Source organism: Eumetopias jubatus, unplaced genomic scaffold, assembly GCF_037043125.1.
Source record: "Eumetopias jubatus isolate StellerSeaLion01/CBP00866 unplaced genomic scaffold, mEumJub1_p1.0 scaffold_4, whole genome shotgun sequence".
In the NCBI taxonomy this organism is placed as follows: domain Eukaryota; kingdom Metazoa; phylum Chordata; class Mammalia; order Carnivora; family Otariidae; genus Eumetopias; species Eumetopias jubatus.
Window position 1 is genome coordinate 73236076 of NW_028274810.1, and position 22382 is coordinate 73258457.

Genomic DNA, 22382 nt, shown 5'->3' on the forward strand with positions numbered 1-22382 from the left:
AACAAACTGATGGTTGCCAGAGACGAGGTGGGTGGGATGATGGGTAAGATGGCTGAAGGGGATTAAGAAGTACAAACTTCTAGTTATAAGATAGTCACAGAAGGCGCCTGGGTGGCTCAGTTGGTTAAGTGTCATCTCAGGGTCCTGGGATTGAGCCCTGCGTCGGGCTCCCTCCCTGCTCAGCGGGGAGTCCGCTTCTCCCTCTCCCTCTGTCTCTGCCCCTCCTCCCCACTCGCGCTCGCACGTGCGCGCGTGCTCTCTAAGTAAATAAATAAAATCTTTTTAAAAAAATAAAAATAAAAATAAAATAGTCACAGATGAAAAGCACACCATAGGGAATATAGTCAATAATATTGTAATAATGTATGGTGACAGATGGTGACTACACTTATCGTGGTGAACATTGAGTAATACGTAGGATTGTTGAATCACTATGTTGTATACCTGAAACTAAAATAACACTATACTTCAAAAATACATATTTAAAAAAATTTAAAAAAACTGCACGTGGATTGTATTGATGATATAGAAGTGCAGATCTCGATGGAGTAACCTAAAGCACTTGAGCCATTCAGAAAAGGGAAAGGCGGCAGGTGGGCAGGGGTGGGGAAGGAGTTGAGAAGCTTAGGCACAGAAAGAAGGCCAGAGCTAGTTAGCTTGGTGCCTATAGGAATGCTGTGAGGAAGGAAGCGCGTGTGGTTTTTGGTTTTGTTTTGAAGATTTTATTTATTTGACAGAGAGAGAGCAAGAGCACAAGCAGGGGGAGCGGCAGGCAGAGCAGGCAAAGGAGAAGCAGGATCCCTGCTTGGATCCTGAGGTGGGGCTCCATCCCAGGACCCTGGGATTATGACCTGAGCCGAAGGCAGACATTTAACCGTCTGAGCCACCCAAGCGCCCCACGTGTGTTTGTTTTTAAAAATTGTTTTGTTGTTGTTTTACAAACAGGGAAAATGAGGCTGGAAAAGGGATGAATTCCTGAAGATCAAGAAAAAAGATCAGGACTCAGACCTGCCTGTCTGGAGATAAGATTGGACTCCCTTTGGAGAGACATTGTGACTTATCTCCATGGGGCTTTAGAGGTGTCAGGAATTTTGTAGATCCACTAGTCTAATCTGTGTGTGGTGCATCCTCCCCATCCTGGCAACGTACCCATATTTTACAGATGAAAAAGCCAAGGCCCAGGGAAGGGATTTGCCAGACACCACACAGTTGGTGGGAAGCCAGGTCTGACTCCCATTCAATCCAGTGCTCTAATAAGGACTTGAATGAATTGTGTGAATATGCTTAGAGGTGAAGCAGCAATAATAAAGATAATAATGGGTACCATTTATTGGCCATCTACTAACTACTGTGTTTAAATGGTTTACATACATTATTGACTTTAATCCTTAATCCCATAAGGCAGATACTCCATTCCCTTTTTATAGAAAAAGAAACTGGGTCAGAAAAAGGTTAGAAACATGCCTGAAGGCATACAGCCAAAAATAAATAGCGGAGCCAAACTATCTGGCTTACACCTGCATGCCTAACCATATGCTATACTATCCCAGAGAGAGGATGGAAAAATCATGTTTTCAATCATGACCTTAGATCAACTCTGATGATGACAGAGAAAAATCTAGGGCTCTTAGCCCAAACTTAATGTTGTTACTATTTTTGATTTTGAAGTATTCATGTTTTTTTTTTTTTTTTTAAATTTCCAATTACCTGGATGACCTGGAGTTAGCAACAGGGGGACCCTGAACCTCAGAGAACATAGAAGAGGTTTTTTAGAGTCACGCGGGTCAAGGCCTTAAATGTTAAGCTAAGGAGTTGGGACTTTATCAGCTAGGCATTGTGGAATCAGTGAGTTTCTGTGTAGAGAGGAACCAAGTAAAACATGTCTGAACACAGGACGTGGCCAGTAAGCTTCTGGAGTAACTCTAGAGGAAAAGAGGGATAGAATATAAATATGGGGACAACCTCAGGGAATTCATAGATTTTAAAATAAAGAAAGGAAAGAAGCCAGCGGAGATTATCCTGACATGGACCTTGAAGAGGGAGGAATTCTAAGATATGCAAAATGGTCAAGAAGAGTGATGACAGAAAAGGTCAGATTTGGCCACTGACAAATAAATCATCAGTGACCATGGAGAGAGCTGGATCAGAAGAGTGCGTGCTCGGGGAAGGGACTGTAGAAAAGAAGGCTGGGGATGGAAAGAGTGTAGAGGCAGGAAGCATGGGATACTTGTGTGAGAAATTTGGGATTGAGAAAAGGGCAGTGCACGGGAATTTGAGGGAACCAATACCAAGGGCTGATGCATGTCTGAAGGTGAAGGCAAAAGAGCCAAGGGAAATGAAAGAAGCCGGGAAAAGGCCAGCTGATAGAACAAGGTCCTTGGATTACCTTACCCAGGAAGAAATGGGATAGAAAACACAGGGAGCTTCCCAGTCTAGGAAAGAAAGATCACTTCCTCTTACACTGGAGGGAAGGAGAACAAGGCTTTAGAGAAGGATAATTAGAGGCCAAGGAGCTGGTTAGATGGAAGAACTCCCACCTGAAGGGTTTGAGTCTAGGAAAGCAAAGGACATGGAAGGAATAAAATATAGGTGACATCTAGGCGGTGAAACAGCCCAGTTGGGATGATAATAAAAATAGCTCAATAAATATTGAGTATTTACTATGTGCTTGGCATTATGTTAACACTTTAATCCTAACAGAGAAGAGATCAAGTTCTGAAGAGTGAAGCTAAAGATTTAGGGGTATGGAGTGTGATAAATAGGAAAATCAATCTGGTGGCAGCATACAGGCTGGGTTTAAGGAGAGATACTGGAGGCAGAGATATTAGTTAGAAGGCTGTAGCAATAGCTCAGTGGAGATGGAGGAGATGGACCCTAGGAAGTCAACGTGGTCAGGACATGATGGCTGAGTGGGTGTAAAAGTGAGAAGTTTGGTGGCTTGGATCTCAATCCTAGCCTTGAGGCCCTAGGATTAGAGTCGGAGCCTTGACCATGGCTAGGGGAAGGAATTATGGAAAATGAGTATACTGGATGTCATCCATTTGTCCCACTCAGACCTACTCTTCCGTCCGTCTCTACCATGCCCTGTGCCTTGTGAAGCTGATTTGTATGGCCTATACAATGGATTCCCTTGGACTTTGGTTTCTGTCTGGATTCCACAAATGGGAAGAGACTATGGATTAAATTTTGTCGTCCCCCTAAACTCATATGTTGAATTCCTAAGCCCCAAATACTCCAGAGTGGAACCTTACTTGGAAATAAGATCACTGCAGATGTAATTAGTGAAGATGAGGTCATTTGGGTGAGGTCATTTGGGTTATTCAATCCAGTGAAACTGATGTCCTCATAAAATGGGGAAGCTTGAACACAGACACATGAGGAGAATGCCATGTGAAGATAAAGGCAGAGATGGGGGTGATGCTTCTACAAGCCAAGGAACACCAAGATTGTCAGGGAACCACCAGAAGCTAGCGGAGAGGCATGAACAGACTCTTCCTCTTCCTGGTTAGGAACCAACCCTAATGATGCCTTGAACTTCTAGCCTCCAGTACTGTGAGACAGTACATTTCTGTTGTTTAAACCACCAACTTTGTGGCCCTTTATTATGGCAGTGCTGGCAAACTAATGCAGAGGAGAATAGAAGGTGGAGGGACAGTGAGCCTGAGCCTGACTCCCTCTGTGCCATGTCCTCACAGGTTGGCTCTCTACCAAAGGTCACTCCAGCCAGCCCTCTCTTAGAGGGACTCTCCAGATCTAGTAACCACAATCCCCCCTTACCCCTTGACGTGCCTAGGGGTGGTACCAGCTCCCAGCTGTTGTTAGCCCTGGGGTACTGCACTCTTCCTTGACGGTTTCCCTAAATCCTGCCTTATCTTTATAAATATGCCCTTTATTTAACTCTCATCAAGATTTCCAGTTTGAGTGTGCCACCTATTTCTGCCAAGACCCTGATTAATACAGTGGGTATGTCTGGAGCAAATAAAAACTACCATTTATTTGCAAATTCGAATGAGTCAGGAGAATTCATAACCAGAATGGCCTAAGCACATTTTTTTTAAAAGATTTTATTTACTTATCTGAGAGAGAGAGAGAGAGAGAGTGCACACACAAGTAGGGGAGGGCAGAGGGAGAAGGAGAAACAGACTCCTTGCCGAGCAGGGAGCCCAATGTGGGGCTCAGTGTGGAGCTCCATCCCAGGACCCTGAGATAAGGACTCTGAGATTGGAACCTGAGCCAAAGGCAGATGCTTAACTGACTGAGCCACCCAAGCGCCCCTGGCCTAAGCACATTTACTACTGCAAATGAATGGCCTCGAGGATGAGGGCGCTTGGCATGGGGTTAAGGTGGCATTGTCTGGAAAGAGTTCCTTCATTTAGAAAACATCTACTGAAGGTCTATTATCATGCACCAAGCACTGCTCTAGGTGCTGGGGGGCAAAGACAAATAAATCATGGCCCTGGCCCTCAAGGAGCTCACTCACAACCTAGTAGTAGGAGACAGACACATAAATGGTTACTTGCATAAAGCAGCACAGGTATGGTAGAAGTCAGGGCTGGAGATAAGAACTTTGCAATTGTCAGCTTACAGGAAAGGCAATGGACTCTTGAGGAACTACAATAATTAAGGGGTGGGAGAGATGCCGGGATAAGAGAACAGGAAGGAATAATTATAATAGTTCAGATATAAACATACGTCCTAGGCATTGTGCTCTACTTACACTAGGTCACTCATCCTCTTCACAACTCTGTGGGGTTCTGGCATTATCCTTGTTTTATAGATGAGAAAATCAAGGCACAAAGACTTTAAGTTATGTGCCCAAGGTCACACAGCTAGCAAGTGGGTAAGAGAGGAATTGAACCCAGCATTGACTGTTGAGTTTATGCTTTTAACTACTCGTATACTCAGAGCCAGGAGAGATGGTGATACTATGGATGCCAAGGTAGGAGAGAATTTAAAGGAGAAATGAGTACTCCCCATGACAGATGCTACGGAGAGATCAAATAAATTGAGGATTGACAAGATCCTACTGGCCCTTGCAGTCACAAGGTTTGATGTGAACTCTGCCTGAGTAGTTTCCTTAGCAAAGCAGGGGAACGAACTGAAGTCGTCTAAAGAGCAAATGGGAAGTGGGGATGTGGAGACATCTTTTCAAGGAGTCGAGCATTAGGGAAGAGAGAGAAAGCAGGTGAGTGAGAGGAGCTTAGTCAAATGAACCTGGAGTGAGGAGAGGGGTCCTGGCTTTATGTCTGCAGCAGTACCAAACGTTGTCAGTGTCGGGGAGCCCAACTACGAGGACAGACAGAGGGGGATGGCCGTAAGGTCTGAGATGTTTGTGCTGTGGGGTTGGGGGTAGGGAGGATGGGAAAAGAGGTTGGGCAGGTTTGGATCTGTCCAGGGAACGGGGAGAGAGGGGCCTGCCAGCCACTCAGAGGTAAGTAGGAATGATTGGCGATGTGGGTGGTGCAGTAGGACCCCAGCTCAGCCATGCGGGGGCACACACACAGGGGCACGGTCCCCGGGCAAGAAGGGGGCAATCCTCGGTAGTCCGTCTGGGTCTGGGAGGAACACAGGGCCACGGAGATCTTCTCTGAGGACTTGGGTAGAATTTCAAGGGGGCTGGGTTCCACTTCCTCAAAGGCATCTGAGACTGCAGCCTTGGGCTGGGACAGTTGGGGGGAAAGAAGTCCGGATTAGAGCAGGTGCAGTGGGGAGGAGGACCTGGACTGTGCAGGGAGGATGGTTAGCTGGGCATAGGGCTCAGGGATGGTAATGCTGGTGGGCAAGGGCCTTGGAAAAGTGTGCACTGGGGCAAGGATCCAACTCCAGGCAGGGCTGTTGCTGGGGAGTGGAGAAGGGGATGTACTCACTGGACTCAGCGATGCTGTATCCCTAAGGTACTGGCCTAGGACCCGGTGCAGGTCTGGAAGTGAGGGCCACAGGGCATGCTTCAGGCTCCTTGGGGAGAAGGAAGAGGAGACTGAGTCACAGGAGTGAACTGGGATGGAGGAGGAGACTACTGAGGGGGCGGGGGGTTGAGGCTGAGGTTAGGGAGTAAGGCTTGGAGAAGTAAGAGTGTAGTCCAAACAATAAGATAAGGTAGAGGGGCGTAGGTGAAAAGGAGGGAAAGGGGAGTCAGGGGAGGGGAGGTTCGTAAAAGGGGTTTGAGTATCCTCAAATATCCCTGCTTCAGACATACTTGCTGTGCTTGCTATTTTCTGCGCCTCTTGGTTTGTTCCCTTGTCTCATTTAGGTCTCTGCTCAAATGTCATCCTGAGAGAGAAGCCTTCCCTGACTGCCATGTCTAAAACAGTACCCCCTCCCTTCCCCGTCCCTGTTTCCTGCTCTGCTTTATTTTCCTTTATAGCACTTGACTTACTGTATACGCATTATATTATTACACATGTTTGTGTTTGTCTGTCTCACTCCACTAGAATATAAACTCCATGAGAACAAAGAGTTTGTCTGTTTGCTCAGTCCTCTATCTCCCGGGGATAGAACACTGTCTGGCTCATAGTAGGTCCTCAAGAAATTAGTTCAAAGGGTGAATGAAGAGAACCAGAGCGGCTTATTACTAAGTTACTGGGGAAGGTGGTCTCTCTGGGAAGAGTATGGATTAAGGTCAGTTGGGGCAACCTGTAATTCTTTAGGTTTGTATTTCCACGTGGAAAGACTTGAGTTGAACAACATTTCAGGCTTCTTTTGTGACCTCACTCATATCTCTCCAGGGGAGGAGTGATTTTTCTGGCAAACTGGGGACAAGGAACTGAGTAGGCCTGGTTCAGTAGCATCACCTTCCTCTTCTCCACCAGCTTTTTTGTTGGCTCTGACTACCTGCAAAGAGGCTACAATCCGGTCTGCTCAGACAGATGAGTTAATTAAAAATTGAAAGAAAGACACGTTCAAGGAGAGATGGGAGCATAAAGGAGGGACAAAGTTAGACCCTAGACTAACCTAGTCTAGGGTCACCAAGAGAGGCTGCCTGGAGGAGTCGCCTTCCGAGATCAGTCTTCGAGAACCAAGAGATGTTACCAACTGAAGGACTGAGGGGGTATGGATTCTATCCTTGTGTCTGTTTGTTTTGTTTTACTTTTCTATCCTCGTGTTTATAACTTCCAGTGACATTTCTCTTCAGCCTTAGTCTTCCCACATAAACAAGTCATTAATAACATTTATTTAAGGGTGTGCTATTTGGCAGGCACTGTCCTGAGGATTTAAAGATGACCAAGTAAGGTATAGGGAAGGCATATAAAGAAGTAAATACTGTAAAATGCTACTGGTACGGTGACAGAAGTCGGTACTGGGGCACAAAGAGAGTAGCCAATCGGGGAGGGTTTAGGAAAGGTTTCTAGGAGTTGGTGGAGAAAGTTATTTTAAGATAAAGGGTATTAGTCATCCAGGGAGGATATCCCTGGCAGAGAGGACATCATATGCAAAGGCACTGAGAAGTAAAACCACTGGACTTGTGGAGGAAATCACTAACAGTTTGGCAAGGCTGATGCACAGGGTGGGAAGGGGTGGAAAGGTGGGCCCTGGGCCAGATTTTATAGAGCCTTGCTTGTCATTCCAGAGTCTGGACTCTATCCTGGGAGCTAGTAATGAGACTTCAGGAGGGGAGTGACAAGGTCATGTGTGCGTTTTAGAAAGATTATTTGGGTGGCTGTGTGAGGCTAGATTGGAGTGAGAAGAGGCTCTGTTTCAGCGAGCCTGGTAGTGTTTGTAGGGCTAAAAAAGGGGACCATTGTTTGAGCGAGGTTTTGGGGGTGGAATGAGCAGACCAGGCCAGACTGGATAAAGGGGAGGGAGGCGCCTAGTGTTCTGGTTTGGGTGATGGGTGGACAGCAGCCCTGTTGCTGATGAGGCGCCAGGAGGTGCGGTTGTTTGAGGGTCCGGTATAGCGGGCATGTTAGAGTGTACGGAAGCGATGCGACTCTCAGGGGAGACGTGCAGGAAGTGGCTGAAGCCAAAGGTGTGGACTTGCGGTCCTCGGTCCTCGGGAGAGCGGGTGTCATTGGGTAACCCTGGGGTGCTTGTTTAGAGGCCTCCGGCCCCACCCGTCTCCTGAGTGACCGGGGCGGTACCTGTAGTGCGCAGGAAACTGCCACCTCAGCAGCAGCAGGCCCAGGAGGGCACTGAGGCCCAGCACCACGAGCAGAGCGGTCACCAAGGAGATCCAGGCTAAGGGACAAAACCAGTCAGACCTCTGCCGCCCTCGGCCGGAGCCCCGCCCCCAGGCCCACCAGACCCCGCCCCTCACCGCCCGCCCCTCGCTGCGCCGGCGCCCCTCCACTCGCGCAGCCGCAGAGCGCCTTGCCCCCCCCCCCCACCCCGGGCCCTCACCGATCTCAGAGGTGGTCTCTACGCGCACTGGGTCGGACCAGGCACTCCAGGGGCCTTGGTAGGTGGGGCCGTGGAGCCTGGCGCGCAGCTGTAAGCGGTAGCGAGAGCGCGGGCGCAGCTCCAAGGTCTCTCCCTGGGCCCCGAGGGGCGGCTCCAGCACCTGCGCAGAGGGGGAGTGAGCGGGTGGGCAGGCTCCGGGTGGCGGTGCCTCGGCGTCGGGGCCTCGACAGCCTGGCATCCTTTTGGCCAAAGGCCTACCGCTTTGAATCTCCGGGGTCCCCCCCCCACCACCACCAAAGAGCCTCCCTAACAGAATACATGCATCCCGGCGAAAACTTGCAAGGTAGAGCACCCCGACGGAGAGGCGTGCCTAACCTTAGGGAAACACACCCCGCCACACACACGCTGGCACACAGACCTCACCTGCACAGAGAACTAACTACTCATCCTGACACAAATGCAAACACACACTGACCAGGTCACGCGGACATCCCGCCAGAAGTGCTCCTCAGGATCCAGGTCAGGCGACGGAAGCCCCGGGCACATTCAGATACTCAGGGCCACATAGACTGTTCACAAGTAACATGCATCCAGCAGTGGATGCTGGGTGCTGAGGGTACAAGGACAGATTCCGAGCAGAGGGAACAAGCATCGCGTGGACAAGCAGGGAGACTAGCTAGCCATCATATAGCAAACATTTATGAACTGCTGGTGATATGCCAAGCACTGGGGAAAGGATAATGAAACATGGTTTCTTGCAAGTCTAATGAGGATCACATGCAAACCAGTAAATAATTACAAGTAATTAGTGCTATAATGATGATATAAGTAAGGCAGAATGGGCGCATGAGGAAGCGTGTCATGCTGCCTGAGCTACTTGGTTGGGGGTTACAGAGTAGTTCAGTGTGCTAAGAGCATGGAGCATGGATGGGCAGGCGGGGTGGTCAAAGATGAGCTAAGGCAGTGGTAGTAGGGATTTGAAGACTGTTAGTACAATAAACTCAACTTCTGTGTTGATGAATGGAGGGAAGGGACAAGGGAAAAGGAAGAAGAGTCAAGGGTGAGTCCAGGCTTGGATAACTGGTAAGTGGTAGAGCCACTGTCAGATAGCAAACAGAGAAGTAAGTTTGAGGACGAAATACCATATGGTTCCATTTTAGTAGGTTCAACAAGAGTCAAAGCTTATCAATGATAATGTCTGAACAGTGGTTATCTTGGGGTATGCGTGACTGTAAGGGGCATAAGGAGCTTCTGAGGTGCTAGAAATAACCTATATCTTGATTTGGGTAATGGTTAAATAGGTGAATACATGTACAAATTGACCAACTGTACATATTTTCTAAAGATTTTATTTATTTCTTTGACAGACAGAGACACAGCGAGAGAGGGAACACAAGCAGGAGGAGTGGGAGAGGGAGAAGCAGGCTTCCCGAGGAGCAGGGAGCCCGATGCGGGGCTCGATCCCAGGACCCTGGGACCATGACCTGAGCCAAAGGCAGACGCTTAACGACTGAGCCACCCGGGCGCCCCATTGATCAACTGTATATTTAAGATCTGTGTATTTTGCTGAATGTAACATACCCCGATAAAAAGGTAAAATAATCTTGGGGAGGAGGATGAGTTTAGTTTTGCATATAGATATATTGGGTCTGAAATGCCCCAGGGGGCTTTTATGCGGAGCTGTCTGGGAAGAAGTTGTATATACATGTGGTTAATGAGAATAAAAGTAGAGAAAGTAATATTTAATGCATATTGAGTACCTTCTATCTGCCAGGCAGTATGCTAGATATTTATATATTTAATTTTTACCACAACTCTGGAAGATAGATTGTTGTATCTCCATTTGACAAAACTGAGACTTCCCAAGTTTAGGTAATTTACCTAGGGCATAGGAGTTCCTTTCCATATGGGTGTTGGAATGGTAAGATTGGGTGGGTTAATGCATAGTCATTAAACTATAAGCACTTACCTAGGATGAGCATGTATATTTATCGAGAAGAGAAAAGAGTCTAGAACGGGACTATAGGAAGCACAACATATTAAGGAAGGGTGGAAAGGGAGGAGCCAGGAAAGAGGGAGAAGGTTCAGCCAGAGAAGTAGTATGAGAATCGGGAGACTGATATCCCAAAGGCAAAGGAAAGAGAAAATTTTAAATGGGAGTAGTCAATAGTGTCAAATGCCCAAGAAAGATTAAGATACCAGTTGAATCAGATCAACATAGATATACAAACCCAGACCCAGATACGTGGATACCTTCACTCTTGATAACAGACCCGATGAATCTCAGGAATACCCTGTGTAGTGAGATCTGTGGACATGTTTTCCTCGAACGTACCTTCCAGTCTTGATGGCCTTCTCCTGTGTATCGGAGCTGATAGCAGGTCTCTTGGGCTCCCCAGGAGGATGGGTGTTGCCACTCCAATTCCAGCTGCCCACTGGAGACCTCCCTCCAGTGCAAGTTTGGAGTGGGGATGAGCACTACAAGGAGCCAGCAGGGCCTGGCCTAAGCCCTTCTGTGCATGAGACAGCATGCCACGAGGGCCACGGGTCAGAAGTGCCAGAGCTGGCGATCCTGGGCGCGGGGTCAGGAGTGGTAGGGGCAGAAAGTACGTGGGAGGAGAAGGGAAGAAGGTTCTTACCAGCCTGGTGGATCCAGAAAGGGGAGCCCAGGTAGCTGTGAATAGTACCCTGGGCTGTGGTCACCTCCACAAGGATGTGAATAACACTGTCATTTCGTGACTTGAAGTGGCAGCGGGAGAACTGGGAGGGCTGTAATCCTGGATATTTCTCCTCTTCACACTTCTCCCAGATGGGGTCCCTAAGAATCATCCCCGTAGCCACTGAATCAGGCCTGCCTCCGAGACTAATCCTGATAATTCCCATCCCAGAGGGGATATGGCCTGTGGGGATTATAATCCAACTCCTCCCTTGGATGGGCTTCCAAGGCTTTCTCTCTGTCTTCCTGCCACGATGTTTTGTTTCCTGAGGCTGACTCTGGTGTCCAGCCTCTTAAGGAAAGAGCTAGATGATTCATGAACACAGCCTGGGCTCTACAGCTCAGGCCTTAGCTTGGTCTGCAACTCTGGTACATGATTGATCTCTGCTCCCATTTCCTCATCTGCAAAATGGGTTAAAAATCCTTACTTTACAGGATTGTTTCAAAGAGCCTTCCTCTTTATGGTGGAAAGATCCTCCTGTTTTTAATCTCATACAGCAGGCCTGTTAGTCACCGCTCTGTGTTATTCTACTATTAGGTGATTACAATAGCCTTCCAACGGGCTTTTCTGCCTTCATTTTCACCACTCCCTTGTGGAGTTTGTTCTCCACATGGCCACCAGAATTTGCTTCCAAAATTTTGAACCGATAACGCCCAGAAGAGATCACAAATCTGTCCATTTGTTTGAATCTTTCCCAAGGCCACATTCAATGAGCCACCTCTGTCTCCGGCCTGGATTAAGGCAAACTTCTAACTGGTGACTCTGCTTCCACCTTTACTTCATCATTTCACAGAGAATAATACCTTTTTGAAAGGAAAGTCACATCACGTCCCTCTTCCACTTGAAATCCTTCAGTGGTTCCCTGTCCCCCTTGAATGAAATCCAAACTCCACGCCAGGGCCCACAGGACTCGATATGGTTCAGTTCCTCCCTACCTGGCCATTCTCCTCTCCTACAATTCTTAACACCAGTCTGCCACCCTTCATTCACACGAGCCTTCTTGCTGCGCTACAAATATGTCCCAATCACTGCCTTTGCACTACACCTTGCCCTCAATTGCTCTGACTCTAGAGCTCCATGTGACTCATTCTTTTTTTGCCATTTAGGCCTCCTGGTGAGGCCTTCTCTGACCATACAATCTAAATTAACATCCATCCCCCATCCTTCCACTTAGTCTCTATCATATAACCTGTTCTTTGGTCTCTTTACTTCTTTGTCACCCTTCCTTCCCCCCCCCCCCAACTAAAATGGAAACCTCAAGAATGTGGAAACGTTTCTCTTTTATTTGTCACTCTAGCCCCAATGCCTGGCACATAGTCACCCTCAATAATTGTTTATTGAACAAATGAATCATGTCTCCTTCCTGATTGTCATTCCTAAATGGCTAGCCCTTACTAAAATTATTTATTAATGTATTTATGTGTTTACTTCTTTATTCAACAAATAATTAACACGATGTGCCAGGCACCATGCTAGGCACTATGAATACATAGAGGAATAATCAAGGAGCTCTCATTCCAGTGGGAGAGGCGGAAAAACAGACAGATGGTATTTTTCTGTGGTGTGGACTGGCTGGTTTGGGGGGTATCAAGGAGGATAATCTAACCCACATGGGGAGGGTTAGAGGGAGAGAATACTTCCTGGATAAGACAGTGCTTAGACTGAGTCTTGGACTATAAATAGGATAGGCAAAGGGGACAAACAGGCATCCCAGGCACATGCTTGTGCACAGATAAGAGATATGGTGCTTTGGGGGAAACTCTAAGTGGCACAGAACTCTCTTAGCTTAGAGGGGCCTGGTGATGAGTGGTAAATGGGAGAGGGCAGACTAAGATCATGGATGGTCTTACGGCCTTTCTGAGGAGCTTGGACTTAATCTTGTAGTAATCACGGAGAAGTGTTAAGGATTTTAAACAAACTTGTCATAATTAGCATTGTACTTTGGGAAGATCACTGTAACTGCAATTTGTAGGAAAGAATTTGTGAGGACAGACTTGAAGTGGGGAAATCCAATTGGACACTTTTATGGATGAAGGACCAGAAACAGGGTGGCGGCAAAGGAGGTGGAGGAAAAGAGATGGATTCAAGGGATACTGAAGGGGTAGAGATGATTAGACTGTTTCTGATTGGACCCAGAGGGTGGGGAAAAGGCAGAAGTCCATGGAAATCACCATGTCAGGCCTGGAAAATTGAGTTGATGGTAGGATGGAGGACAACAGGAGGAGGAGCAGGTTTTGGTAGAAGAAATGATGAACGTCAGTTCTGCTTCCCTTTAAACCATTCATGGCACTTCTAGACTATGGAAATCTGTGCAGTTATTAAAAATAATCAGTTACATCTTTTTGTAATGGGCTCCAAGACACATTTTTAAGTAAAAAAAGTAAGTTGGCAAACTATATATATAATATGATCCGATTCATAGTGAAAATGAAATGTTGTGTATAGACACGTATAAGTACATAGAAAAACTGGAAAAGAACATTAAAACTGTTAATGGTGTTTTTTTCATTATTCATTAATTTAGCAGTTTTTTTTTACTGAGTAACTGCTAAGTTCCAGGCACTGTGGTAGGTGAGAATACCTTAGTGAGTAAAAGCAGACGTTGATTTTGTCCTTAGGGATCATGTATAGTCAAGATCAGCCCCTCTCAACTGGAGTTCTGAGACAGGATGATATTATCAGTCAAATAACCACATAAAGTATAAATGTAAAATTGTAACTGTGATAAGTACTTAAGAAGGAGAGGTAAATGGTACAGTAAGCACATATAATAGTGCTGTTGGACCTGATGAGGAAGATCAGGGGAGGTTTCCCTGAGGAGGTGACATTTGAGTTGAGATCTGAAGGATAAGTAGAAGTTAAGACAAGAGGGCTGGGGAGACAGCATGCACAAAGACCCAGAGGCAGGAGAGAATATGGCAGATAGAAGGGGACCAAAGAGTCATAGAGGGGAAAAGGCAGCATAGTGTTAGATGAAGCTGAAGGCATTCAGGGGCTGAGTCTGTTAGTACTCTATTAGGCCACAACAAGGGTTCTTCTTCTTTTTTTAATCCCAAGATCAGTAGGAAGCTATTGAAGATTTTAAAGCAGAGAGTTTTATGAGAATGATTTGGAGGATTTAAGAGGTGATCGGTTAATAAGTCTCCTCAGTAGCCCAAGTGAGACGTCATGATGGCTCATACTAGGGGAATGGCAGTGATGAAAAAATGTGGACAGGTTCTAGAGATATTTAATAGGTAAAATCAACAAGACTTGGTAACTTTCTTACACCATACACAAAAATAAATTCAAAATGTTTGAAAGACCTAAATGTGAGACAGGAAACCATCAAAATCCTAGAGGAGAACACAGGCAGCAACCTCTTTGACCTAGGCTGCAGCAACTTCTTACTAGACACATCGCTGGAGGCAAGGGAAACAAAAGCAAAAACAAACTATTGGGACTTCATCAAGATAAAGAGCTTCTGCACAGCAAAGGAGACAGTCAACAAAACTAAAAGGCAACCTTCAGAATGGGAGAAGATATTTGCAAATGTCTTATCAGATAGAGGGTTAGTATCCAAAATCTACAAAAAACTTATCAAACTCAACACCCCAAAAACAAATAAGCCAGTCAAGAAATGGGTGGAAGACATGAACAGACACTTCTCCAAAGAAGACATACAAATGGCTAACAGGCGCATGAAAAGATGCTCAACATCACTCATCATCAGGGAAATACAAATCAAACCACACTGAGATACCACCTTACACCTGTCAGAATTAACAACACAAGAAACAACAGGTGTTGGCGAAGATGCAGAGAGGGGAACCCTCTTGCACTGTTGGTGGGAATGCAAACTGGTGCAGCCACTCTGAAAAACAGTATGGAGGTTCCTCAAAAAGTTAAAAATAGAACTACCCTACAACCCAGCAATTGCACTAGTAGGTATTTGCCCAAAGGATGCAAAAATACAGATTCGAAGGGGTACATGCACCCCAATGTTCATAGCAGCAGCAGCATCAACAATAGCCAAACTATGGAAAGAGGCTAAATGTCCATTGACTGATGAATGGATAAAGAAGATGTGGGGTGTGTGTGTGTGTGTGTGTGTGTGTGTGTGTATGCCATACATATATGTGGAATATTACTCAGCCACCAAATAGAATGGAATCTTGCCATTTGCAACAATGGAGCTACAGTGTATTATGCTAAGCAAAATAAGTCAGTCAAAGACAAATACCATATGGTTTCACTCATATGTAGAATTTAAGAAACAAAACAGATGAACATATGGGAAGGAAAAAAAAAAGAGAGGGAAGCAAACCTTAATAGACTCTTAATGATAGAGAACAAACTGAGGATTGATAGAGGGAGGTGGGCAGGGGATGGGCTAGATGGGTGATGGGGATTATGATGAGAGCATCTTATGGGGATGAGGGCATGGAGGCCAGTTGGTTTTGGGACAAGGGAGGGAAGTGAAGAGGATCAAGAACAATCTCTCCCTTTCTGCATGACCATGCCTCTCTCCCACGACATCGAGCTCAATCAGCAGTTCAGCTCTCACCTGTCTCTGGGACAGCACCGTGCCCTGCTGTGGTAGAAGAAGCCTTGGGAGCTAGCATGGTCCTGTTGCTGCCACTGACAGGTAACATTCTTCAGGTTCAAGGTAAAACACTGCAGTCCAATTTCCACTGAATTAACAGAAGGAAGTCCCATCAGGGCCAACACATTCCCACTCTATAGGGTATCCAGATTATCTTTACACACATAACTTGGAATATTTACCCCCATTCCTTGTTCTCTCCCTGAATATAGTTCACTCTGTCTGTCCGGTGGCAAGTCTGAGGTTATCAGGAAGGACCATGGTTCTCAGAGCTGCCGTATCCAGTCCAGACCTCTCTAGAGATCTTTTCTATCTCCTCCCCATCTTCCCACTCTTTTGTTGACTCACCTGCATCTTCAGGCAGGTCCACGGTTGCAGGGAGGGACCAGGATCCCCAGGAGCCAAGGAGGGAGACCCCATCGGGTTGACTGCGCAGCTGGAGCCAATAGGATTTACCAGGCTGGAGCCCTGAGATGAGGCAGCTTCCACTCCTCACTGTTAGAGATGAAGCCTTGGGAGAAGAAGCCCAGCCTCAGAATCGAGGTCTGCCTCAACCAAGACAGCTTCCATCTCTTATATTTGAAGATGGAACTGATATGCCCATTTCCTCACTGGATAAATATGCACACAGAACTAGGGGCCAGGTCAGTGGGTTTCGGGTGGTATTCAGAGCTTTTTAGGGAAATCCCTACTAATTCAAAGGCCTGAAATCCTCAATTTTGTTGGTGTGAATGACCCAAAGTGGGAGATCCCTAAATAGACATGGCTCCCAAGCCCATACTAACTTCCCAAGGACCAACGCGGTCTGGAATCCCCAAAGTATGGCCTATCCTTTCTTGGGGCAAAATCTGGGGTAGGAGATAGGGGGTGGGGCAGAAGAAAGCCAGGATACTTCTCTAGTTGGGGAAGTCTGCTCTGGTCCATCCTGCTGGGGCATCATGGGCTGAGCACATGGAGGCTGGTGCAGAGCTGGGACTGGGTTTAGTCTCTGCAGAACTGGACAGCAGGTTTCTGTGGGCAGCAGCTGCATGACTGTGGGACCAATGGAGTTGCTGGGATCCTTGGGGCCGTAGCGAAGTTCATGCCTCAGGAAATCACTGATTTCGGGAGCTGGGGTCTCCCAGCTGATCTGCAGGTCCCCTGGCTGGCTCCCACCTGAAGCCTTAATGATATCTGGGGGAGCTGGTAAGCCTGGGGGCAAGACAGGGTACACAGAACTCTCTGAGTGCCACAGTCTGTGGCTCAACCCATGGACTGTACAGAGGGGAGTTGGAAGCTGGGTTGGGGGCAGCCCCTGGATTCTAGAAGATCACAGGCCATTGCTTTCTTGGAGGCCAAGGCAAGAAGGTTCCTTATCCTGTTCTCCTTTCCTCCTTAGAACAGTGACCTCACTGTGGCTTTGTTAGACTCAGTGCTCACAAGAGCAGGGATCTCTTCCTCTCTAATAGCCTTGTCACCTAGCACGGTGCCTGGCACATGGTAGGTATTCTGTAACTGTGGAATGAGTCAGTGAATCGGTTCATGATGGGGCAAGGGCACAGGTTGTCTCTGGTGTGAAATGAAATCTAGCTCTGGATGTGAAGAATGATAAGGGGGTCTTGAGGTGCCTCTGGCGGTCTGGTCACGAAGGCATCCACGTTGCCCTAAAGGAGCACAGACCAGTCTGATCCCAGGGGCTGGACTGAGGGCAGCAAAGAGAGGGGCCAGGGTGACAGGAGGATGGCCCTTACCCACACTATCCACAAAGAGCACCCTCTGGGTCAGAGTCTGATTCAGAAACATGTTCTTCACCCAGAGGTGCAGTGGAAAGAAGAGGCGAACTTCATCCTGAGCTGGAAACTGACACACGTATCGGGTCCCAAAGGGGGGCACGCTCTTGTAACTCAGGGGGCAGGCACGGGGCTTCTCCCTGTGGGCGTAGGAGAAGTCTGTTCCACCTATGTGGCCACCACGACAGGCTCTGAGGGCCCAGTTCTGGGCCCAAGCCCAACTTCTGTTTCCATTCCTGCCATTTTTCTACTCAGTGCCTGGGACAGGTGGGGTTGGGGGTTGTGTATGGGCTGGCACTGGGGATATCCAAAGCACATCTGTTCATTAAGTGGCTACTGAGGGCATGTACTTGGAGTAGTCCTCTGATAGGGCCCAAAGGCAGGGAAGCTCCAGGAGCTGGGCTCAGCTGAGGCAAGGACAGGACAGATACAGGGGAGCGTGGCACAGCCCAGCACATACCCTGGGTACGCATACAGCAGCTGGTATGTTCCATTGGGTGCTGCCTCTTCCTCATCCCAGAAGCAAGTGAGGTCCTCAAACGTTCGAGAGAAACAGTTCAGGGGCTCTGAATCCAAGGCCAGAAAGGAGGCATCTGAGGAACAGCTGGCGAGTTGAGCTCTGGGTGCTCCCAGGCATGTTTATAGGCAAGAGTAAGGGGCTGGTGGGAGCCTCCTACCTTGCACCCCTCCCAGGGCTCCCTCTTCCTGGGGATAGGTGATCTCCACCCTCCACACACCTCACCTTGGCTGGTAACTTGTGCCAGGTTTTGGGGGGTCAGGAGGAGGCAGGAGGTGACCACCAAGAGGGCCCACGATGGCATTTTCTCCGGCACTGTGTGCCTGGCTTAGCCCATCCTCCCCTCAGGAAGCCGGGCCCCAATCCCCTCCCTGGCCAGCCCCTCAGGTTCCTGTCAGATACAGCCCCACGTCCTGTCCCTGTCCCTGCCCCTGTGGGGCCCATCCAGACCACACTGGGGCCAGGGGCCAGGGGAGGGGGAGTGGGAGTGGGCAGGAGGGTAAGAGGAATTTGAAAGGGAAGATATAGGCCTTTTGGTGGGAGGGAGATGGGGGTTACATTTTTGATCGTGAACCAGGAGACCGAGCCTATGTCAACTATTATAGAAGGGTGTATTATCAACAAGAATAGCAACATTTACTGAGCACTTACTAAGGACTTTATATCTATTGACTCAGCTCATCCTCACAATAGTATCATTTCCACTATGGAGATGAGGAAACTGAGATGGAGAGAAGTTAAAAGATTTACCTAAGATCACAGACCTACTGAGAAGTAAAGCTCAGGAGGTCAAGCTTCAGAGCCCAAGGGCTGAACAGCTATGCCATGCTACTGGAAGGCGTAATCCATCGAGAAATGACTGCTTCACAACCATAACAAAATGGTAGCTATTTCCACTTCAATGGGTTCTGTACCTTTGTGCACAAACACATTCTCCCTGGAACTGGATGTGCACCCTCCCTGGTGGGGAGCCTCCAGAGCTGCCTCTTGTCCTCTGCTACTCAAAGTGTGGCCTGTAGACCAGCAGCAACAGCATCACCTGGGTGTTTGTTAGAAATGCAGAATCTGGGGCGCCTGGGTGGCTCAGTCATTAAGCGTCTGCCTTCAGCTCAGCTCATGATCCCGGGGTCCTGGGATCGAGCCCTGCATTGGGCTCTCTGTTCAGTGAGGAGCCTGCTTCTCTCTCTCCCCCTCACTCTGCCTACTTGTGCTCTCTCTCTCTCTCTCTCTCTCTGTCAAATAAACAAATAAATAAAATCTTAAAAAAAAAAAAAAAGCAGAATCTTAGGACCCACCCCAGACCTACTAAAACAGAATCTGCCCTTGACCAAATCCCCAGATGACTTGAATACACATTTCAGTTTGAGAAGCACTGGTCTCAGATGATGTGCTCATCTTCTTCACATTAGTAGCAAAAGAGTGGGTATGATGCCTTGTGTGAAGCCCAGGCTGCCTCCTGGGAGTGCTGTTAACTATGGGTGGCTTTTATGCCACCTCTCAGAAGCTCTGACTCTTACTGGGATGGGGGGACCACATGTCACATCAACTCCTACACTGAGCCCCTCCAGCCTCAGCTGGGGCTACCATTGCTGGCACTACAGGCTAAGTGGCCTCAATATCAACCTTTTCTCCTCCTCCTGAATTGGTGTTACTTACAGACAGATTTGGGGGGAGTGGGTAGGCAGGGAGTAAATGGAAATCCTTCAGCCTTCCTGTGAGGTCTTAGTTTCTCTGACACCGTTTCTCTGCAAGAAGTCCCTGAGGCCAGGCTTGTCCTGATTCCTGTCCAGCTCTCGGGTTACAAGGACCAGCTTCCTCTGTCCAATGGGGATGACTTTGGATGCCTCCCCCAGCCCCCAATCAAGGGCCACCCAACCTCCAGGTCCAGTGACAGAGGAAACACATCTCTAATGGTCACACACTCCCGACGCTTCGATGCTCTGTATATGTGGATGACTTCAAAATTAGTCTCTCCAGCTGTGGCTTTCCTGGGCTCCAGATTCGGATCGCCACCTGCCTGCTTGGCATCTCCACTTGCACGTCTAATGGGCATCTTATGCTTAAGATAGCCAAAATAAAACTCTTGATTCTGGTTCCCACCTCGAAGCCTGTGATTTTGTTTCTTTTTCCTCTTGTCTTACCCAGCTCTGTAAATGGTACCACCGTCTACTCAAGTGATCGAACCCGAAACCTCAGTCCTCCTTGATTCCTATCTTTCTCTCACCCTACATTCAATTCACTAGTAAGTCCTCTTCGATATTCTTTCAAAATGTACCCTGAATGTGAACACTTTTTACCACCTCCCGCCGTCCTGGGCGAAGTCTGAGCTACTGCAGTAGGTTCCTATCTGCCTTCACTGTCCGGGGCAGCCGGCCCCCCAGTCCTCCAGTCCTCCACAGGACAGAGGGAGCTGTTTAAAATGCAAATCAGACTTCTTTGCTCCCCTGCTTAAAACCTGCTAATGATTGGGCGCCTGGGTGGCTCAGATGGTTAAGCGTCTGCCTTCGGCTCAGGTCATGATCCCAGGGTCCTGGGATCAGGTCCCGCATCGGGCTCCCTGCTCCTTGGGAGCCTGCTTCTCCCTCTGCGTCTCTCTCTCTCTCTGTCTCTCATGAATAAATAAATAAAATCTTAAAAAAAAAAAAACCCGCTAATGATTTCCTACTGCACTTAGAATAACATCCAAATACCTTCTCAAGGCATACAAGGTCCTGCCTGGGGATACAAGGTCCTGCGTGTTGTGGCCCCTGCTTACTTAAATCTCGTCTCCTACCGCCGTCTTCACTCTCAACCAGCCACAATAACCTCATTGTGTCTCTCACCTCAATCCTTATCACGCTCAACCTTTTTGCAACATTTGATATTCTCCTCCTTCCTTGGCTTCTACAAAAGTATCACATTCTCCTGGTTTCCTCCTACCCTCTGGAACATTCCCTCCCAGTTTCTTTCTTTCTTTACTCTTTCTCTTAAATGTTGCTGTTCCCCAGGTGTCCTTGCTTTGCCCTTTATCACCTCCCACCCCCGAGTGATCTCATGTCTTCAGTTCCATCTATATTTGAGAGAGAATGAGAGAGAGAGAGCACATGAGAGGGGAGAGGGTCAGAGGGAGAAGCAGACTCCCTGCTGAGCAAGGAGCCCGATGCGGGACTCGATCCTGGGACTCCAGGATCATGACCTGAGCCAAAGGCAGTCGCTTAACCAACTGAGCCACCCAGGCGCCCTTCAGTTCCATCTATAGACCAGTAACTCCCAAGACTATATCACTCTCTTGAACTTCAAATTCTTAGTTACTTATTGGATGTCTCTATTTGTTGTTCCATAAGCACTTCACCTAAATGCACCAAGTCCCAAATGCAACTGTCACTAACTCCCATACATCCTTTCCGATTTTTCTCTTCCTATGTTCTGCATCTTGCCCTTGGTTCCTGGGCATCTAAGCCTGGACGCTGAAACTTTTCCTCAAATCTTCATTCTCCCTCCACTCCTGCATCCAAGCCTTATCAAGTCTGTGACTTCTACAGGGAGACAGTGTAATAGTGGTGAAGGATGCAGAACCGGCAAGACAAGGGGCTTTGTCTGTCGAGAGTTGAGATGGGGGCTCTGCGAGCCTTCGTGAAAGGAGGTCCAGCTACCTGTCCCTGTCATTTCCCCATTTTTCTCTGTTTCCACACAGCTGGGAAGAGGTGTCTTCCCCAGTCCTTTGCTTCTTTAGAATATCAAGGGGAGCTAGAAGAAGCCTAGGGGAAAGGAGACCACTTAGGTATACCCATTTGTTGGCCAAAGAGTCCAGTAGTCTCCTCAAGGTCCAGCCCAGGTCAGCAGGCCTAGGCTTTTCTGTTGGGCTAGAAGGCCGAAGCCCCAGCTTAGAAAAGCCTGTATTTGATCTCTGTGCAACTGTTGCTCAGAGAATTTAAGGGGTTGCTGGATGAGGCTTGGCTCAGGCAGTAAGTCTACTGTTAAACTACTCTCTGGGGGCAACAGGGAGCCCTGTTTTGTAGCATTTGCCACTTTTTTTGTGCAAATATGCCACCACGGCCAATTTCAAGCTGCTAAGATGATGTCGCTCAATAGTGATTTGGGAAGAGAATTGGCTCTCGTGAGTGCATGCCTGTCTCCTCATTTCCCCAGATTTCCAACACCAGTCAGACAGTCGGAGATAGGCAACTCTAGGCCCCTGGATTCTCCATCTCCCCATCACTTACTTCCCCGGCGTTGCCAAACTCCTCTCCAAAAGGATTGTTCCACTTGTTTGATTGTTCTAGCAGGGTGTCAGAGCGCTGTCTTTTCCCCACACCTATGTCACTGTTGTTTTAAGTTTGCTATTCTGATAGTTGACGAATGCTCCAAGCTCCTCACTCAGTGCTTTTTCCGAAGCTCAAATTTGCCTTTATCCTTTCCCTGCTTAAAATCCTTTCATGGCTCCATAGGATCCTTTGGACCAAGACTCATCTCTGGAC

The 22382-nt window shown here is 47.9% G+C and overlaps 1 protein-coding gene across 3 annotated transcripts; it reads right to left on the bottom strand.

Annotated features, from left to right (window-relative positions):
- Positions 1-4083: 4083 nt before the first annotated feature.
- Positions 4084-18235, bottom strand: MPL (MPL proto-oncogene, thrombopoietin receptor). Of its 3 annotated transcripts, none has more exons than XM_028123350.2 (12): positions 18151-18235; positions 17869-17974; positions 17370-17548; positions 16532-16830; positions 15988-16150; positions 15601-15727; positions 10977-11155; positions 10673-10815; positions 8338-8497; positions 8079-8175; positions 5868-5955; positions 4084-5660 (listed from the first exon to the last, which is right to left on the bottom strand). In XM_028123350.2, the coding sequence occupies exons 1-12, from the start codon at positions 18227-18229 to the stop codon at positions 5268-5270; spliced, it is 2013 nt and encodes a 670-aa protein (XP_027979151.1). In that variant the 5' UTR covers positions 18230-18235; the 3' UTR covers positions 4084-5267. The 3 variants fall into 3 exon arrangements, with proteins under 3 accessions (XP_027979151.1, XP_027979150.1, XP_027979152.1); XM_028123349.2 differs by having other exon boundaries at positions 17869-18001; XM_028123351.2 differs by lacking the exons at positions 17370-17548; positions 18151-18235 and having other exon boundaries at positions 17869-17948.
- Positions 18236-22382: the final 4147 nt, after the last annotated feature.